Source organism: Cinclus cinclus, chromosome 2, assembly GCF_963662255.1.
Source record: "Cinclus cinclus chromosome 2, bCinCin1.1, whole genome shotgun sequence".
In the NCBI taxonomy this organism is placed as follows: domain Eukaryota; kingdom Metazoa; phylum Chordata; class Aves; order Passeriformes; family Cinclidae; genus Cinclus; species Cinclus cinclus.
In genome coordinates this window covers 84,714,162-84,731,269 of record NC_085047.1, presented here as the reverse complement: position 1 = coordinate 84,731,269, position 17,108 = coordinate 84,714,162, and the positions used below count along the sequence as shown (strand labels likewise).

The 17,108-nt window shown below is 41.0% G+C and overlaps 1 protein-coding gene across 1 annotated transcript in view; it reads left to right on the top strand.

Moving 5' to 3' along the window:
* Positions 1 to 11,713, top strand: part of JADE3 (jade family PHD finger 3) — a 40,385-nt gene extending 28,672 nt beyond the window's left edge. The window contains exons 7-11 of the mRNA XM_062515014.1: positions 688 to 855; positions 6,538 to 6,654; positions 7,105 to 7,572; positions 9,333 to 9,450; positions 10,762 to 11,713. Of these exons, the coding sequence (XP_062370998.1) occupies positions 688 to 855; positions 6,538 to 6,654; positions 7,105 to 7,572; positions 9,333 to 9,450; positions 10,762 to 11,654 (1,764 nt within the window). The 3' untranslated portion in view covers positions 11,655 to 11,713. The remainder of the gene's footprint in view (positions 1 to 687; positions 856 to 6,537; positions 6,655 to 7,104; positions 7,573 to 9,332; positions 9,451 to 10,761) is intronic.
* Positions 11,714 to 17,108: the final 5,395 nt, after the last annotated feature.

Sequence of the window (17,108 nt, the reverse complement as noted above, 5' to 3'; positions counted from 1 at the left end):
AGGATCCACCTTGGTTCCATTAAGAACCATAAAGAATTTGAGTTGGAAATCAAACTATTTATTTTCCTTTTTTAATTTTAATTCTCAAACCAAGCAAAACTTAAGAAATCACTCATTTTCCATGTGGTTAAGTGCAATACTTGGGAAATAGGCATAAAATACTTATAACTCCAGTATATGCTGTAATTTTTGTTGCAATATTACATAAATATTTAAAGAAAAAAATGTGCACAGAACTGTAACCACAAACATTGCAAGAAATGATTTTCAGTCAAACAGCTCATATTCCTTCACATCTAAATAGTGTTATATTAGAGCGTTATGTTTTTAGCAGTAGGAAATGATGATTCTAGAAAGTATTAGATACAGAAGATAATTTAAAGGAATATCCATGTTGTTTGCTTCAGAAATTTAAAAGTCACTAAAAGCAAAGGTGAAGGTTTGTAACATGAGTGCTGTTGTGCAGTCCCAATGGATATGTTTTATAAACAGGTGTAAAAACTATTGCTTTTGAGGCTGTTTCTCTCTTGGATTACTTGACTCATTTTAAGGTAAAGAAATCACAGAGAGATTAAGTGGAGGCTAGATTGTGCCTTTACTTTTTGAAAGCTTTGCTCTGTGTGAATATGAATGCTTGTGTGTGAAATAATTTCAGCACAATGATTCCAATACCTGTTTTTCTCAAAGGCTTGCTATGGAATCTTAAAAGTACCTGAAGGGAGCTGGCTGTGTCGCACCTGTGTTCTGGGAATACATCCTCAGTGCCTCCTCTGTCCCAAAAGAGGAGGTGCCATGAAAGCTACCAGGACAGGGACCAAGTGGGCACATGTGAGCTGTGCTCTTTGGATTCCAGAGGTAAAACCCTAATTTCTCTCTTCTCCTTCATCTCCTTGTTCCATCCTCTGCATTTTTACATTCTCATGATTTAAGGTCTTTGACATAATACTGGGCTTTATTTTGATAGGCCTGCTCAGTCTGTGAAGTCTGGGAGAGAATCCAGCTTGTATCTGTTAATGAGTCACTTTGTCACCTCCATTTAGTCAGCAATCACTTCTTGGTGCCATTATGGTATCTGTGAACTGCTGGAAAGGGTGACTGATATAAGCTGTATCTTACAACTGCAGCTTCATTGTCTCTCATATTTTTTGATGAATATGTCTGCTTGGATTCATGTGTAATTTGCATGAATTCCTCCACTTTTTCTGGAGTTATGTTTGTTTGCTTGTTTAAAGGTTGCTTGCACTGCATTATTTTTGTAGGATGTATGATGAGATTTGTAGTTGAAGTTTCTTTGAATTGAATTTTTTCTGAATGGTGGGGAGATGAGAATTTTTATCTCCATGTTATCTATGCCTTATAAGTAAAGGCATAACATATATGAAGAATTTCATAATGAAGTTTTACACTTCCTCCTCCATTTTGAATCAAGTTTAGCATCACAGTGTAGTCCTGTAAAACAGAAAGTTCACTTAGGTGTAGATGGAGTTTGTGTTTAATTTTGCACTTGGTATATTTATATTTTATTTCTGGTAAGATTCACAAATCCATTATGGTGGGTGGTTTAATGTGAGACAGTAGCCAGATCTGTCAGCACCATGAAATCAAGGATACACTATTTTCTGAATCTTCTGCTCCCAAGTGCAGACAGGCCTGATGTGTGCAGAACTTTGAGGAGGATGTTAAGATTTTGGTTTGTTTTTTTTTTTGACTAGCAACCAGGTATAATGTGTAATTCTTAGTTGTCTCAGGCATATATATCTGCTTCTTAAGGAGATTATCTTTGCAGTTGCACTTTGTCTTTCAGGACTACTTGTAGTTTCTGTCATCTCTTGCACCTTTGAGGGGAGAGGAGTTGAGAAAAGAACAAAAGTATTTATTTTCTAAAACATCACTTGTCTTGTGCCTATGAAGTGTCTTGTCTGGAAGCTCTCCTGGGTCTGAGCTGACTGGTTTTTCTAAGAGGTCTGTTCTGCATGTGGTTGCCTTGCTGTTCTCATCAGCAGAAGACCAGTGAGGTTTGGGAAGGAGGTGATGGCTGGGCAGGAAGCACACCCTGGCTTCCTGTCTGCCCATCTCCCTCTGGCTGAGGAAGAGAAGCTGCTGGGGGACACCCAGGGTGGGAGGGCTTGAATTCAGCTGTTTCCACAGCCCATTCAGTGATTCCAGGACACCTCCTCCTCTCCATACCAATGCCAAGTGTGTCAGGCATAGTGAAGAGGTGGCACATGCCTGCAGGCATGGGAAATGCCTCTTGTATCCATTCTCTCCGGCTTGTGTGTTGTCACTTATAAAGCAATTCAGTTACCAGAGAAGCCAGGAAAACCCTTTGTAAATCTCTACTAAAATGGCAGGTCAGTACCTGTCTGGGGTGGCCTTATGTGCTGCAGGGGGCAAGAAAGACATAGAGTTTAAAGACCCAGGGATGGATGCTTTAGGGGAGAATGTATATTCTCATATATCTATTTTTTTTTTCTTCCAAGCTACTAGCATGCTGGAACTACCTAAAAGAAATATTAATTATAGAGTCACTGGTATTTCCTCTTAGGGCCCTAACAAAGTGAAGCAAGGCAGAAAGCAGAGAGGAGGGGGCTATAAACTTATCTGTGTCTTGTGGCAAAAGGTTCAAAGAGGCTTCGTGAGTCACCAAGTGTAGTCTAGCATTGCTGCAGTCAATTGTGCCAGGTATTCTCCTGCATTAATTAATTTAGCACTGTATAAAATCTTTTTATTTCTCTGCCTTCCTTGTGAGTTAATGCTGTTTAAAGGCTTTCTTTTTGCTCCTTTGACTGATTGGCACGATTGAAATCTTTTACTTTCCAAAGTGTACTCATTGGTTTATACCTTTTTTTCTTCTGCCTTTACTTTAGTATAAATGCGTGGTGTATTTCATGTTTGTTTGTTTTTTTTTAAAGTGTTCTTCTAAATTAAAAAAAAAATCAGAAAAAGGAAACCCTGCTACCAGAAAACCTGTATCGGGTGTTTTGAAATTCAAAGTTTCTCTGCCTTAGATAACCTATTACAGGTATGTTCTCTGTCAGTCAATGTGGTGTTAGCTGAAGCAGAAAGCAATAACCCCCCTTGGCTGTAGAGGAAAGATAAAATTGACTGTTCTGAGCTGCTGTTGTGAGAGGCTGTGCTCAAGCCACTGGGCTGCCCTTCCAAACCACTGATGCAGATCTGTTGGTGGCACAATTAGCAGGGAAGCAGAGGACAGCAGGGTAATTGATCAGGTGCATAACAGTTGCACATAATAGGCTTCAACAACCCATCATCTTCACTCTCTCCTACTCCTAGAACTTCTTCAGAGTATAGCAGTCAACATGTAACCTGATACAAGGTGAAGAAATGGAGAAAATGACTACATGTTATGGCAGATGGATCATTTCTGCCGTGGAATGGGAGTTCTTGGGGGATGAAAATGTTGGCCTCTACTCTCTGGATCCCTCGGGAGCAGCAAAGTTCAAATGGACTTTGCTTTGACTCCTCTCTGCAGAAACGTGCAGGTGGCACAAGGCCAGTATACATAAATTGTACCTGACTCTGTAAGTGCCTCTTTGTGCTTTTACAAAGTGGGGTGATAGCAATAGTCAGCATTACAAGCTGAATGAACAGTATTTCCAATATAAATGTTTCCTGACCTTATGAGTCTGCTCTGGGGAAGGAGCAGGGAGAACATTTAAGGGGGCAGAGAGGTACAGAGAAAAAAGGTCTATGTCAATTCCCAGTTCCTGCTGGGAAGCCCAGTGGAAGCTAATATTACTCAGTCTCCAGAAATAAGTAATTGCAGAGTCTAGTTTCTTTTTGAAAAGAATACAGGCAACCTGACACATTGATGCAATCCCTTAATTCCTAAGCAAAGTCTTGTCTCTCAGTGTAGTGGTAACAGTCAATCTTTGTACAATATTGTTTCAGAAATACCTATGCAACTTGTAACCAGCTGTTTTGAGCATGGTCAAGTTACCTACATTTGATGATATTGAAGTGCATTACCATGATTTTGTTAAATTACTCAGGCATTCCAGGGACAGTCTTGTCACTTTTCCACCAATCTATAGGAAGGTTAAATTGTTAGTCACATCTGTCTCATGAGTGCATCATGTGTTGCCTGGCTGTTCTTTAAAACCTGAACCTTCTGAAGTATCTTAGTGTCTTCCTAATGAAGACTTTTGAAAATGACATGCAGCTGGTTGACATCAGAATATTCCAGAAGATGTGGGCTTGCACTTGGCAGATCAGAGAGGGAAGTACTGTAACAAACATTATCTTATTTGAGTCAATTTATGTCATTAATTCATGAACTGTTAATCAACTTTTTCTTTTTTTTTTTTTTTAATATGGAAATGATGAACTGAGTAATCTCTTGCAAAGCTATTTTTCCACCTGCTTAAATGATCCTTACTTGATCAGGAGAGAGTAGGAAAAATATTCTAAGTGTAGCAACTGTGACTTAGCACTGCTATCTTTGGGTAAGTCTACCTTGCTGAGGAGGTCTGCTGAAGCAAAGCTTTTCATCCTTAGGGGTTACACAGGTTTTAAAATTAGTATCTGTATCAAGAGATTGATGTACCCCCAAAGGGAAGCTAGGAAGTTCAGCTTTGTCTATTGGCTCTTGTTAAGCTGCCAGGTTAATTATAACATGTTAAACTAATTCATACAACCCAGATTTTCCTAGGTGTCTCTTAGCATGGAGTTAATCTATGAAAATTATTGTAAATTAATGCTCTTAAAGTTTTCTAGAAAAACAAAATAATTGATGTTCAATTCTTGTCCTCAACTGCTTTTTTACACCATCAGTTTTTTTCTGGTTCCACAGAGCATGACCTAGGAACCTCCTCTCTTTGAATTCTTAGGTTTGACCCCTTTGAGAAGAAGTCCATATTCCTATCACAGGAAATACAGATCTGCTCTATTCAGATGAATTGCTTTTAGCAAGTGTGGAGGGCTTTCTAGCTAGTATCAGCATTGTGGTTTTGGTTCAGCTGGGTAGCCTTCCAAGGCACACAACTGCTTAATTCAAGAAGTGTTGTAGAAGTGTCAAAATCTAAGCTTTTGGAGACTGATGTTCCTGGGACAGATATCCCACTGAAATCTTCTGCCATGTGCCGTTCTCATACTGGCCTGGTTCTGCATGTTAGTCATTCAGAGCTGGCCAAGTTTTTGTTGTTGTACTTGGATAAATCCTGTCAGAAGTGGCTTAGGGATGCCTACAGAAATAGATATATCTGTTTTGGTTTCCAAATCATAGAGAAAAGTCTTCATTTCCCTGTATAGACAGCAGGCAACTGAGAAACTTCAATCACAATGGATATGTGGAAGTTGGTATAACAAAGAATAGGAAAAGCTATTCTGTCTGTATCTGGGGTTTGTTTCTTTTAGTAATATCTATAATCTGGTCTACCAGAGACGAATTGATCATCCAAAGTAAGTCTGTGAAAACTGGCATGAGACTATATATCCTGCTTTGCAATAAGAAAGTTTGTTGTATTTTTTTCTCAAATAATATTGGATACAGTCCATAGTTAGGAAAGTGTATTAGGATTATCTCTTGCAGTGGGAGTGCTCAGTGGAGAAGCAGAGCTGGCAAGCAAGGCTTCTCCTGGCTGCTGACTGATAGATCTGGTTCTGTCCCAAATCTTGAGTTAACAGAAGCAAATACCATAGCAGATCTAGGAATTCTATAGAAGGAACTTTTCAGGAAAAGTTCTTGTTCCTGTTTTGTTCTGAGGGGCTTGTATTTTGGCACTTTTAAAGTTAGATGTGTGAAAGCAGCACAGAGGAAAACAAAACAAAACAAAAAAAAATAAACCAAAAAACCAAAAAGAAAGCCACGGGGGAATGGAAATGAACTTAAGTACCACTTACTGCAGTCTCTCAACTACTAGTGGTTTAGGAATGGTGTTCCCCAATTTAATGTTCCCACTGAAGCACTTCAAAGCATGCACCATCCCCGTTCCCTTGAAGCAGGCTGGAGAGGGGATTTGGAGGCACAAATGGTAAGGATCATGGATCGAGAAAAGAGCAATTTACTGGAAGCAGCAGTGAAATAAGAAAAAGAAAAACAGTAGGAGCTACAATGTCAGTAACAGAAGGAGCCAATGCTCCCTGACCACTGGCTTCACACCACACTTACCTGACCAGAAGAGACTTCCCCTCCACTCTCAGAAAATTACATGAGCTGGTATAGAATAACCTCTGGGTCCTAGCCATGCTTCTTCCTGGCCTACTGCAAAAGTTAATCCTGTCCTGACTGGAACCAGGACACTGATTCATAACAAGGGCATGCTCTAGGTGCCTCAAATAATAATAATAATTGAATAATTTCAACTTTGAGTCACCAGGTTAAACTGATAGGATTCCACTATAGTTTCCATGTGGGATCTTTTGGGCTCTCTTTCTGAGAAGCGTGAGCACGTGGAGATCTTGCAAGAAGATAAATAAATTGATATCTTTCTTCTTCTGGTATGATTAGAGAGCTTGGGGTTGTTTTGGTTTTTTTTCCTTTGAAACTGTTTTTTACACTGCTTTTTTTCTTTACAGGTTAGTATTGCTTGCCCAGAAAGGATGGAGCCAATCACAAAGGTGTCTCACATTCCACCAAGTCGATGGGCTCTAGTGTGTAGTTTATGCAAACTGAAAACTGGTGCTTGCATTCAGGTATGTACTTGTCCCATAGTGACTGCAGGGGTGAATCTGTCAGAAGGGCAATTTCAGTTTTGCATTTTGTTCTTCCTGTGTTCAGAGATGCTTTACAATGGAGATGGAGATAGATGTCTGCTTCTTCATAGCCATTTGCTATCAAATTAGTTGACTAGACAGAGATTTAAGAATTAGTCTGGGTAGCCACCTTTTGAATAAGGCTGAGGTGTGTAAGAGCCACTACTGTGTGTGTCAAAGATGGACAGAAAACTTTCCACTGAACAGTCTGCAAACAAGAAAATACTGTATTGGGTAATACCAACATCAGAGGGACCAATATTTTTAAGAATGTGTAGGAGAATGGTTTTGGTAAGGATGGGTTTTCATGTAGTTGAGGTAATTATGTCCTTTTTTTATGTTCTGCTGCTTCTATTAGTAATTGAGGCTTTTTGTTTATTTTGTCTGCAGTGCTCTGTGAAAAGCTGCATCACTGCCTTTCATGTCACCTGTGCCTTTGAGCATAGCTTAGAGATGAAGACCATCCTGGATGATGGGGATGAGGTCAAGTTCAAGTCGTATTGCCTAAAGCACAGCAAGAACAAACAGAATTTGCTGCCTGATGTTGAGGAGCACCCCAAGAGTGTGTCAGAGCAAACAGAGAGTGAGAAAACGAGCCTGCGAGCCCAAAAACTCCGAGAGCTGGAAGAAGAGTTTTACTCACTAGTAAAAGTGGAGGATGTTGCAGCAGAGCTGGGCCTTCCTAAACTTGCTGTAGACTTCATCTACAATTACTGGAAATTAAAGCGAAAAAGTAACTTTAACAAACCGTTGTTTCCTCCCAAGGAGGATGAAGAAAATGGCTTGGTGCAGCCGAAAGAAGATAGCATTCATACTCGCATGAGGATGTTCATGCATTTAAGGCAGGACCTAGAGAGGGTAAGAATTAACTCGTAAAGTTTCGAAAAACTATTTGCAGGTGAGCAAGGTCTTTCTTTGTGAATGAAAGTGAGAAAGCAAAGCAAGATGATTTTAAAAGTAATAATCTAAAAAATAAAAGAAGTAAGGCTTTCAACTCCAGTCTTTTGATATGTTGCACTGCCTGCTGCAAGGACTTTCAGGAGCTGCCCCTCTCAGTCCAGTGGAAGAGACAATGTGAAAGCAGTGTTTCCTGACTTACTTAAAGGTTATTCCTTTATGTGTTTCAAGATGCATATTTCTATGCACAATGGACGTATTTGGTAATAGACTCTGACTCCAGCTTCAGTTGAGTAAATGTTTAAAAAAATGAGGAAATTTATTTGACCCACTGTAGTAGTAGTTAGTGATACAGATTAAATGGGGAAAAAATGTTACTTTTATTAAACAAAAAATAAGAGTGAGGCTTGTTATCACTTGGAAGCTGCTCGTTAGGTTGGCCTGTTGGGTAGGGGTCACCTGCAATTTTCAAGTGCTTAGAGGTAGGTAGTGTATGTAAAAAAGACAAAATAAAATAGATGTGATGAGAAGAGGGGAAGTAAAAGCAGAAGAGAGGTAATAGTGTTGCAAAAAAAAGGGAAACAATACTGGGGAGAGATCAACATGAAAAGATTGTTGGAGCCAAGATTTGCACTTGTCAGTGTAACTTTTGTCTTGAATCTATCATGACAAATCTCAGATCTTTTCCAGGACTGCTTTTGATATGGAAGCTTACTCTAAGAAAAAATTCAGAACCCATAACATGCCTCTGATGGAGGGTTGGTATTTGGGGGTGGGTTGTTTTTTATTTTTCAGGAGACCGTGTTAAGCTTTTTGATGAATGTTTGGTTTACACCAAATTTCATGGAAATTGATGTACTTATTCTTGCTTAGTGGAGGTGATTCATAATTTGGAATGCCTGTCTCCAAGCTTCTGAACTTCCTGTGCCACAGGATTTTCTACTCTGTTATATCTTGGGATAAGTATAAATTTGGGAATCTTGGAATTTTGTTTCTAGGTAAAGAGATTCCAGTTCTGAACAGATGGAACTGAGTGCTCGGGAAAGTATGTTTGGCAGACACCTTTCAACCAGCCCTTGTGCTGTTTCTGTGTTTTAAAAGCACTTTTAGGTGTTTATCAAGAACTTTCAGTGTCTCTTCTTATTCTATTGCCTTAGGTGGAAATTTTGCTATTAACTCAAACAAGTAGTAGAAGTAGAATTCTGTGGAACTGAATCCAGAATGGTTTGGGTAGGAAGGGACCTTAAAGACCATCTAGTTCCAATGCTCCTGCCATAGACAGGGACACCTTCCATGAGACCAGGTTGCTTAAAGCCCCATCCGACCTGGTGTTGAACACTTCAAGGGATGGGGCCTCCACAACTTCTCTGTGCAACCTGTTCCAGTGTCTCACTGTCTTCCTTACGCCCAATGTAAACTTACCCTCCTTCAGTTCAAAAACATTACTGCTTTTTCTGTTACTACAGGCTCTGATGTCTCTGTCTTTCTTATAAACTCTTTTCATATAAGGAAAAACTGCAGTGAGGTCTTTCTCCAGAACCTCTTCTTCTCCAGGCTGAGCGTTTTTTTAAATGCATAGTTAGGTATGTTCAGTGATACAAGAACTTTACAAAGGGATTCTGCATGTAATGTTGTTTTGATTCTATTGTTGATACACTTTTTAAACTATGTCTGGATTTATTTTCTTATTGCCTGTTAAGTCTCACGTTATTCCTCCATAGGTAAGAAATCTGTGCTACATGGTAAGCAGGAGAGAGAAACTGAAGTTGTCCCACAGTAAAGTACATGAACAGGTCTTCAACTTGCAAGTCCAACTCATTAATCAGGAAATTGCTGCAGGTAATCATATAAATGCAAAATATTTATAAAACCTGCCTGCATTTAAACTAAAGCAGTGTATTCTCTTTATGTCCCTTGTTAGTGCTTTTAACATGTAAAAATGCCTTAGAGAATTTTCTTCGAGTACGTAGTCAAAGTAGCAACACAGAGAGAACTCTGTAATTGCTTAAAATATTTGCTTGAATATTTCTTTATTTTATTACTGTTTCTGTTATATACCTATTGCTTTTCACTGTGGCATCCAGATAGCCGAAATGAGCTGGTGGTGGTCTCTAGGTTTCTGCACTGTTGGGTTGCTGGTCCGTGGCACTGGTTCGCCACAGCAAACTCTACCCTGCTGGTTGGTTCTCTAGCTGGGAAGGCTTTTCTGCTTGCTGTCAGTAGTCGGTTCCTTCAGGCAAGGGAAAGAGGGACTGATGGGAATTGCTGCTGTTCTCATGTGCCTTGTGCACATCATGAGCAGTGCAGATTTCTTAGCTTACCATCTGCAGTTGCTCTCCTTCCTTCCAAGAGAGTTTAAGTACTCTGGTTGTTAATAGGGACTAGTAACTGTTTAGGAATGCTGAGATAACAAACTCCACTCTGCCCTTCACATTTACAGCAACTTTTTAAAATAAGGAACACGGTATTTGGAAAGAGGAAGAGCATATGCATGCTGGTGTAGTTACTGGAATTTTATTTTTTTTAGTAGGAAAGGCAGGTATTTTTCTGTGTGAAATTAAGATCTCTCAGGTCTTTCAGGATACCTGCTTCACCAATTCAGGATGAAGTCTTTGTGCTTTTTGTCTCTTCCTCTGAAACATGGATAGGTTTTATTAGTACTGATAAGGTTAGAGGTTTTTTTAACTGTTTTAGATCAAACTAGTACTTCATGGAAGCAGCGGCACTCTGAAACTCCTTGCTTTTGTGTAAATGCATTTTATTAGAAATGTCTTCTAAGTTTATTTAATGTCTTTACAAATACAAGTGCTTTTTCAACACTTTGTTATAATAGCTTGATACTTGCAGTGGGTGCTGTTTGCATGTATTTCCATAAAAAACTCATATGCTGAGGTAAAAAGACTTTTAAAGCTTAAGAGAATTTTGCAATACAAAGCAGAGAGTTGAACTAAGTCCAAATTGAGACTCAGTTTGAAGCATTGTTTTTTCTTCATCCAAAACTGAATATGAGCCTTTTAATTATTTGCAAATGCTTCTTACTGTTGCATGACCATATAATAGACTATAAAACTTGTTATGGATGACAAAATAAATTACCCTTTTTAAAAAAGCCTTTTTCTTTTTCTGCTTCCTCATCTCTTTCTCCTGTAGGCCATACCCTGACAAGTGCACTAGAGAACACACTGTTCTACCCACCTCCCAGGATCACCCTGAAGTTAAAAATGCCCAAATCAGCATTAGGAGACTGCAAAAATAACTCGCTGAAGCCTGGCAACAGACCGCTTTCTCCTGACAACAACAGCACTGTTTACAGCAAACGGAGTATGCCAATGTCAAAGGAATCATTTGAAATTAAAGCAAAATCTTATGCCAGGTATCAGCACGACAGCAGAAGTAACGGGTTGCTGGCAGGGATCGGCAAGCCTCGGAGTGAGGCAAAGGATTCTGGCCCTACGCAGCTGATGGAGTTTCACCGGGGCCAGCCATCCGGGAAGCCTTTAGCACTCCAGGCTGCTTTGCATGGACAGTCTTCCATCGGAAATGGACGGGTGCAGCAGGAGAACTCAAGGCTGGTGTCCAAATCCAATGGTCTGATTGGCAGGGCTGGAGATGTGAGCCAGAGAGACAGCTCCAGCCAGACGTCCTACGAACAAGAGTCCGTGCTCACGGCTCACTTGGCCAGCCAGAGTGGATTCCGAAAATCCACCATAGAACATTTCAGCCGGTCCTTTAAAGAGGCTACCAACAGTCTGGTGAGGACCACGGAAGATCTCCGGTGCTGCGAAAAGCCAACAAGGAGACTTGCAACAAAAGATCGCTTGTGGAGCAAGCAGACACTTGAAGGTGCTCCATACCAGGACAACGATGGGTACTGTCCTGACTTAGAACTGAGTGACTCTGAGGCAGAAAGCGATGAAAACAAAGAGCAAGTGAGGTTAAGACGAAGTAGCTCAGAGAGAGAAAGCCCAAGTAAGGACTTTGGACGAGACTGTCACAATAGAAACAAGAAGAATATGATATCTCACAGTTCGGTACAAAGGTGATTAGAAGCCCCCACGGGGTAATTCAGCCTTTATGTATTCCAGTGTACCAGTGCAAAGCTCAGCATCAAAAGGTTCCAGAAAATAGTCTAGGACCTATTTAGGAAGAGCTGCAGTAGGGGATGGGGGAGGGGAGAGAAATCAGAGTAGTTTTGCTCAACTGTGAATTGGTTTGCAGTCTTCGCAAGGTTAGCTCAGTTATCCACAAAGTCACGTGGAAATCATGTGTTTTATTAGAGGGCAACATCTGGGAGAGCACGAACCGGTTAATTGTGCAAAAATTCAGGAACCCGCTTCCCCCTTGCCAGCTTAAGTGCAAGGCACTGTGTTCATGTGGAAGCAGTCCCGTGGTGGTGGACAGGTTTTAAAGAAGTCCTTACATTGCTCTAATGTGTTGCAAGGGACTGCAAATGGAGACACTGAAACTGCGTTGTTACGGCACCTGCAGTATGGCTTTGATCCAGCAGTGCACTTGCGGATGTGTTAGGAAGTTAAGCACGTGAATAGTCCTGCTGGTTTCCCCCGGGAACGTTTGTGCTCAGATATCCGATCACATGCCCGGTGTGCTCTGCTGGATCAAGCCCAAAGTGACTACTAAGTGACGATCCCCTTCTGCAGGAGGCTTTGAACTGCAGTGACGTTTGCAGGCTCCCTGCGGAGGGTGGAAGCAGGCGTCGCTGGCGCTGCCCAACTCGCTGACCTCTAGACGTGCCCCCATTCCCTGCTTTTGCTGAAGGTTGTGTTTCTTTTCACAATAATTTGCTTATTTTGTAAATATACAACTTCTAGTACTTCAGTTTTTTTAATCTCTGTACATAGATGCTTGTTGTGGGATGCACTTGTAAATATTTTACCCAGCTAACAAGTACAGATGGCTAATTTTGTGGATAGTGTTTACAAAAGTAGATGTACTACTTCAAAGAAAAATGCTATTTGACACTTACATTTAGGCAATCACCGGTGATGCCAGGTTCCTCTTGAAATGGAGATTTCATATCCAGAGGTGGTTTTACCTGGTATTTTTAAAGTCAGCAGAATTAGAAATGATTTAGCTGATTTTTTTTTTTTTTTTCAGGTGCAAATTTTCAACCCTAGTTGCCTGAACACAGGCATAGGAGTTTTCTGGCATCTAGGTCTGCAAAATTTTAGCCAGTCATCATTTAGAGTATGATGGTTTAATTAAAAATTGGGTTTTTTAATTGCTGAAAATCTATTTTATTACGCTGCTTTTCAACCTCTGGATTAGTTGCTGTTTCCCAGTCTAACACATTTTTTGTAAGTCCTTTAAAATCAGTAGTCGTTACATAGTGATTAAATTTCAGCCAGTACTGATAGAGGAGTTGAGAAGGGAAGGCAATGAATCCCTTTTTGTTTGTTTCAAAGACAGGGAATTTTTTGTTTGAATGCAAACAAACATCTTGTTTTACAGATGGTGTTGTGTTGATCAATTAAGCGACTGCACTGTTTTTGTCTGAAATGCTGTACATTTCATAAACACAGCATCCTCTGTTCCCACATCACTGGCTGAAATGACCCATAGGTGTAGGGCATGTTGTACAGCTCTGTTGAGGGTTCAGTTTTGTCTGCAAACAAAAAGGTGTTCCCTACACAGCATGAAGATGACTATGCAGGACCTGAATATGCAACAGCTCATTTTGCTTCACAGATTTAATTTATTGCTTTTAGGTTGGGAAATGGTGACGACTTTTTCATATTTGTTTTAAACTTTGAAATCTCCCTAGTTGCAGTAGGACAAGCAGGTCAGGTGCTGGAGGACTCTTCAGTAGTGAAATAATAAAAAAAGTATACTTGGCCAATCTGCTCTGTTTGCTTCATGCATCTTAATTTTTAATTTTTTTTTTACTTCTTGATTTTATGTATATTTGTGTAATTGATCTTTCTAGAACTGTATCTTCAAAATTATTTCTTTTGGTGTAAATATACAGTAGCAATTTAGGTTTCCATATATTTTATTTTTATGGGAAATGCTTTGTGTTCTAAGCCATGGGTCATTCAGAATAAGTAAACAAATGTCTGTTCATTTGTATTCTGGTTCTGATTCTCTTAGTTCTCCTTCGATATTTATTAGTAATCCTCTCACTGGCCATGAAATTTTATGAAGCTTTTATTGGGAACACTTCTCTGGGAGGTCAGCAAAGTGTTCATGTTATTTTGTGGCTGGAAGCATATGACAGAAGAGAGGGAAAATGGTGCTTCAGCAAAACTCAGCATTTCTGCTCTTCTGGGGTTATCAATTCAGTTGTTTCCAGTCTGGGCAATGGTTTTGCTAATTTTTACATGATTTTAGTAGACATATGAAGGAGCCCTTGGTTATGTAGTTCTCAAGTATTGTCCCCAAAGTGCATTTGCTAGTTTTTATTGTGCGTTCGGTGGCTAACTGTTTGAAGTATTACCTCTTAACCTTATTTGTCAATTTTTTGTTGTGTTTTTGCATTTTGTTTTATACATATAAATATATATATATATTCAATTTTCCAAGATGGACTCGGTCTTTTTCAGATGTCCCCTTTTTACAAGTACTTTTTCATTAAATTATGAAACTGCTAACAATATTTTCATTTGTTGTGATTTATTCAGGGCTTTACTCTCTGTGTCTGGCAGGTTGTAAAACTCATCAGTACTGTGTCCATCAGGAGTAAATTATTTCTGCAGATTTGGCAATACTTTAACAAGTATCCAGGAAAACCCTTCCCCTTCAGCCTCCCAAAAAAAGAGTCGCTGAGCACTAATTTGCTGTGTTTAGCAAATAGTGCGAGCCTGGCTTTTGTTTCTGCCTAGCTGAGCAAATGTAACAGACCATTTGCTGCCCTGGCCTCACTTTTCAATGTATTTGCTTATGCTGTAGTATGGCTGGTTTTCCCTGGTTGGAAAAAGTGAGGTATAGAGGAAGAGCTGTAGCCAGGCCTTCTGTCTGATCCCTCTTGTGTGCAGCTGAACGCTCACCAGTCTGCATGCAGGGGACAGAGTGGGGCGAGCACGTTCCTGGGCTCATGTTGGCTTCATGTTGGCTTCGTACCCGACCTTGTGCTGTAGTTCCCCCTGCTCCCACAGGCCGGTGCTGTGAGGTACCTTGCTAGCACAGAGGAGCTGCTCCCTGGACTAGAGCAGGGAAGAAGGAAAAATGAGAAGGTGGAGGGAGAGATGCTGGGCTAGCTACACAACTGATCCCAAAGCATCCCTCCTGCTCTGACTGGCCCTGCAGCTAGCAGCCTTCAAGAAGGGTGGGATTTGCAACGTGGGTGTCGCAGGCAGCACTGGCTCCGGCCTGCAATGGGTCTGGCAGCAGCAAAGTGAGTCAGAGCTGAGCAGCCAACAGCACACTTGTGGACTGGCTTAAGGACGGGAGTGACTGAGCAGGTGGCCCCAGACAGGCTGGAACTGCAGGTGGAGAAAGCTTAGGTGAAAAGGAGCCCAAATCCCTCAGCTGAAAAGCAGAGAGGAGGTAAAAAAAAGGGGGAAAGGCAGGTAAGGTACAAACAGAAGGAAAGAAAAACCAGCACTAGGAAGAAGCAGTAAGCATTAGACTGTCAGTTGTTTTTCAGGATCAGGATTTCTTCTTCCCTAAAGGCATCTTGCAACAGATACCAGCAATAGACTTCCTTGTTGTGGTCTGACAGGTGGCTTCTAATTCCCTGTCCACATAAAGTCTGCTTGTGGCTGGGATGTGGGGAAAGACAGGGCCAAGGAAGATCGGTGTCCCCATTAATTTGGAAAAAGCTACTATTGGTTTGTAGAGTCTTCTCAAATAACTAAGTCTGTTTACTTGTTGATGGTAACATGAGCCAAGGACTAAAGGGGCTGGACAGTGGTTCTGAGCACCATCATTTCTGCAATTATGTTTCTGCCATAATGTTTCTCAGTTATAACTTGCGTATATCACTTGTGGGATATTTTCTTTGCACCATGAATCCCAGACGATTGAAGGAGAAATTACAAATGTTTGGCTATTAAATGTAAGCCTGAAACATTCCCTTGATTTTGATGTAGTACCTCTGGCGACCTGGCCTGGATGTACAGGCTGTGCTGCAGACTCATGATGTGGATCTGATACCTGGGAGGGACCCAGCGTTCAAAGCCTGCCTCTTCGAGCTTCCAAGATAATCCAGCGAAACCACTCAACCACTCATTTTGATTGTTAGGAATTTGGATGATCCCAGTACTTGTAAAGGTTTAGCACTGCAGGGAATTGACACATCTATTAGGAAAATATGCTTTTGATGCAAATTAAAGAACAAAAGCTGCTTGCACAACCGGGGAACTTGGCATGCAAGGGAAAAATACTGGGGAAGGGCAGAGATGGAAAACAATGGAGTGCCTCAAAGCGGCTTCCTTAGGAAGAAGTGAAGACACAGACTTCTGGGCTCTGGTTTCATGAGAGATGCCCTGCTGCTGCTGCTGCACCTTCCTTTTACACCAGCTTCGTGGCTGAACACTTTCGCCACTCCTGAGGTGAAACTGCGATATGTCCCTTCTTGCAGAGGTGATTCTGGGATAACTGCTGCCAGGCTCTGCTCCTAACCAAGTCACTGCATCTAGTGTGATGTGACAGCTGGATGAAAGTGACTGCACACACAGACTTCTGAAAGAAAATGTTACCTAGCAGTTGGGTAAGTTTGAAAATAGCGAATGTGCATGCCTATTTGTGTTCCTCAAGTTCACCCCTCTGCAGAGAGCTTGGATAAATCTGTATGACCACATGACTGTAAGAGGAGAAGCAGCCTCGGATATTTGCTCATCAGTTTCCCTGACCCTGTATATGCAGCTTCCAGATAATCTTTCTTTTTTTCAGTAGGCTTCTTTTGTCTGGTACAACCTTCTGGATCCACCTTGCCCTACCCTTTCTCTGGGATTCTTTTGTTTCAGGCTGGGCAGATCCTCCCTGCCTTCCATTGCTTTCTCAGCAGCCTTGGAGCTGGGTATCTGCCTCGCCTTGGCTGCTTTATCTGATGTACATTGTTTTAAATCTCTGGGTAGGCTCCATAATGACATCTTTATGGTTTCTTTTGGCTTAAACATCCTAAAGACATTTTTTCCGGTTTCTGTTGATTTTTCTCAGGTGTTGCCTCCACCCACGCTAACCCGGGGAGAGAGCACTGGGGAGCAGGACCCAAGTTGTATTTGGACAGTTTCATAAAAGTTCCAGAGTTGTTCTGCTCACCAAATCTGTAGGCCAGTGCCCTGAGGAAGAATTTAAAACTTAGCACAACAGCAACATAAAAGGAAGGTGCCATCAAGAAATCTTGTGGTCATCTGAGAGCTCTTGAGCTTGTGACAGACTTCAAGAGTAGTACCTATAAAAAGAAAAAGCGTTATATGACTTAAGAAAACGGCTCTGGTTATACCTCAGGAAGTGCAGGCCCTAGTGAGGGAATGAGCCATCTGAGGGGGAAAAACACCTCTAAACTAGCCCACCCACTTCACCTGAAACCACAGTGT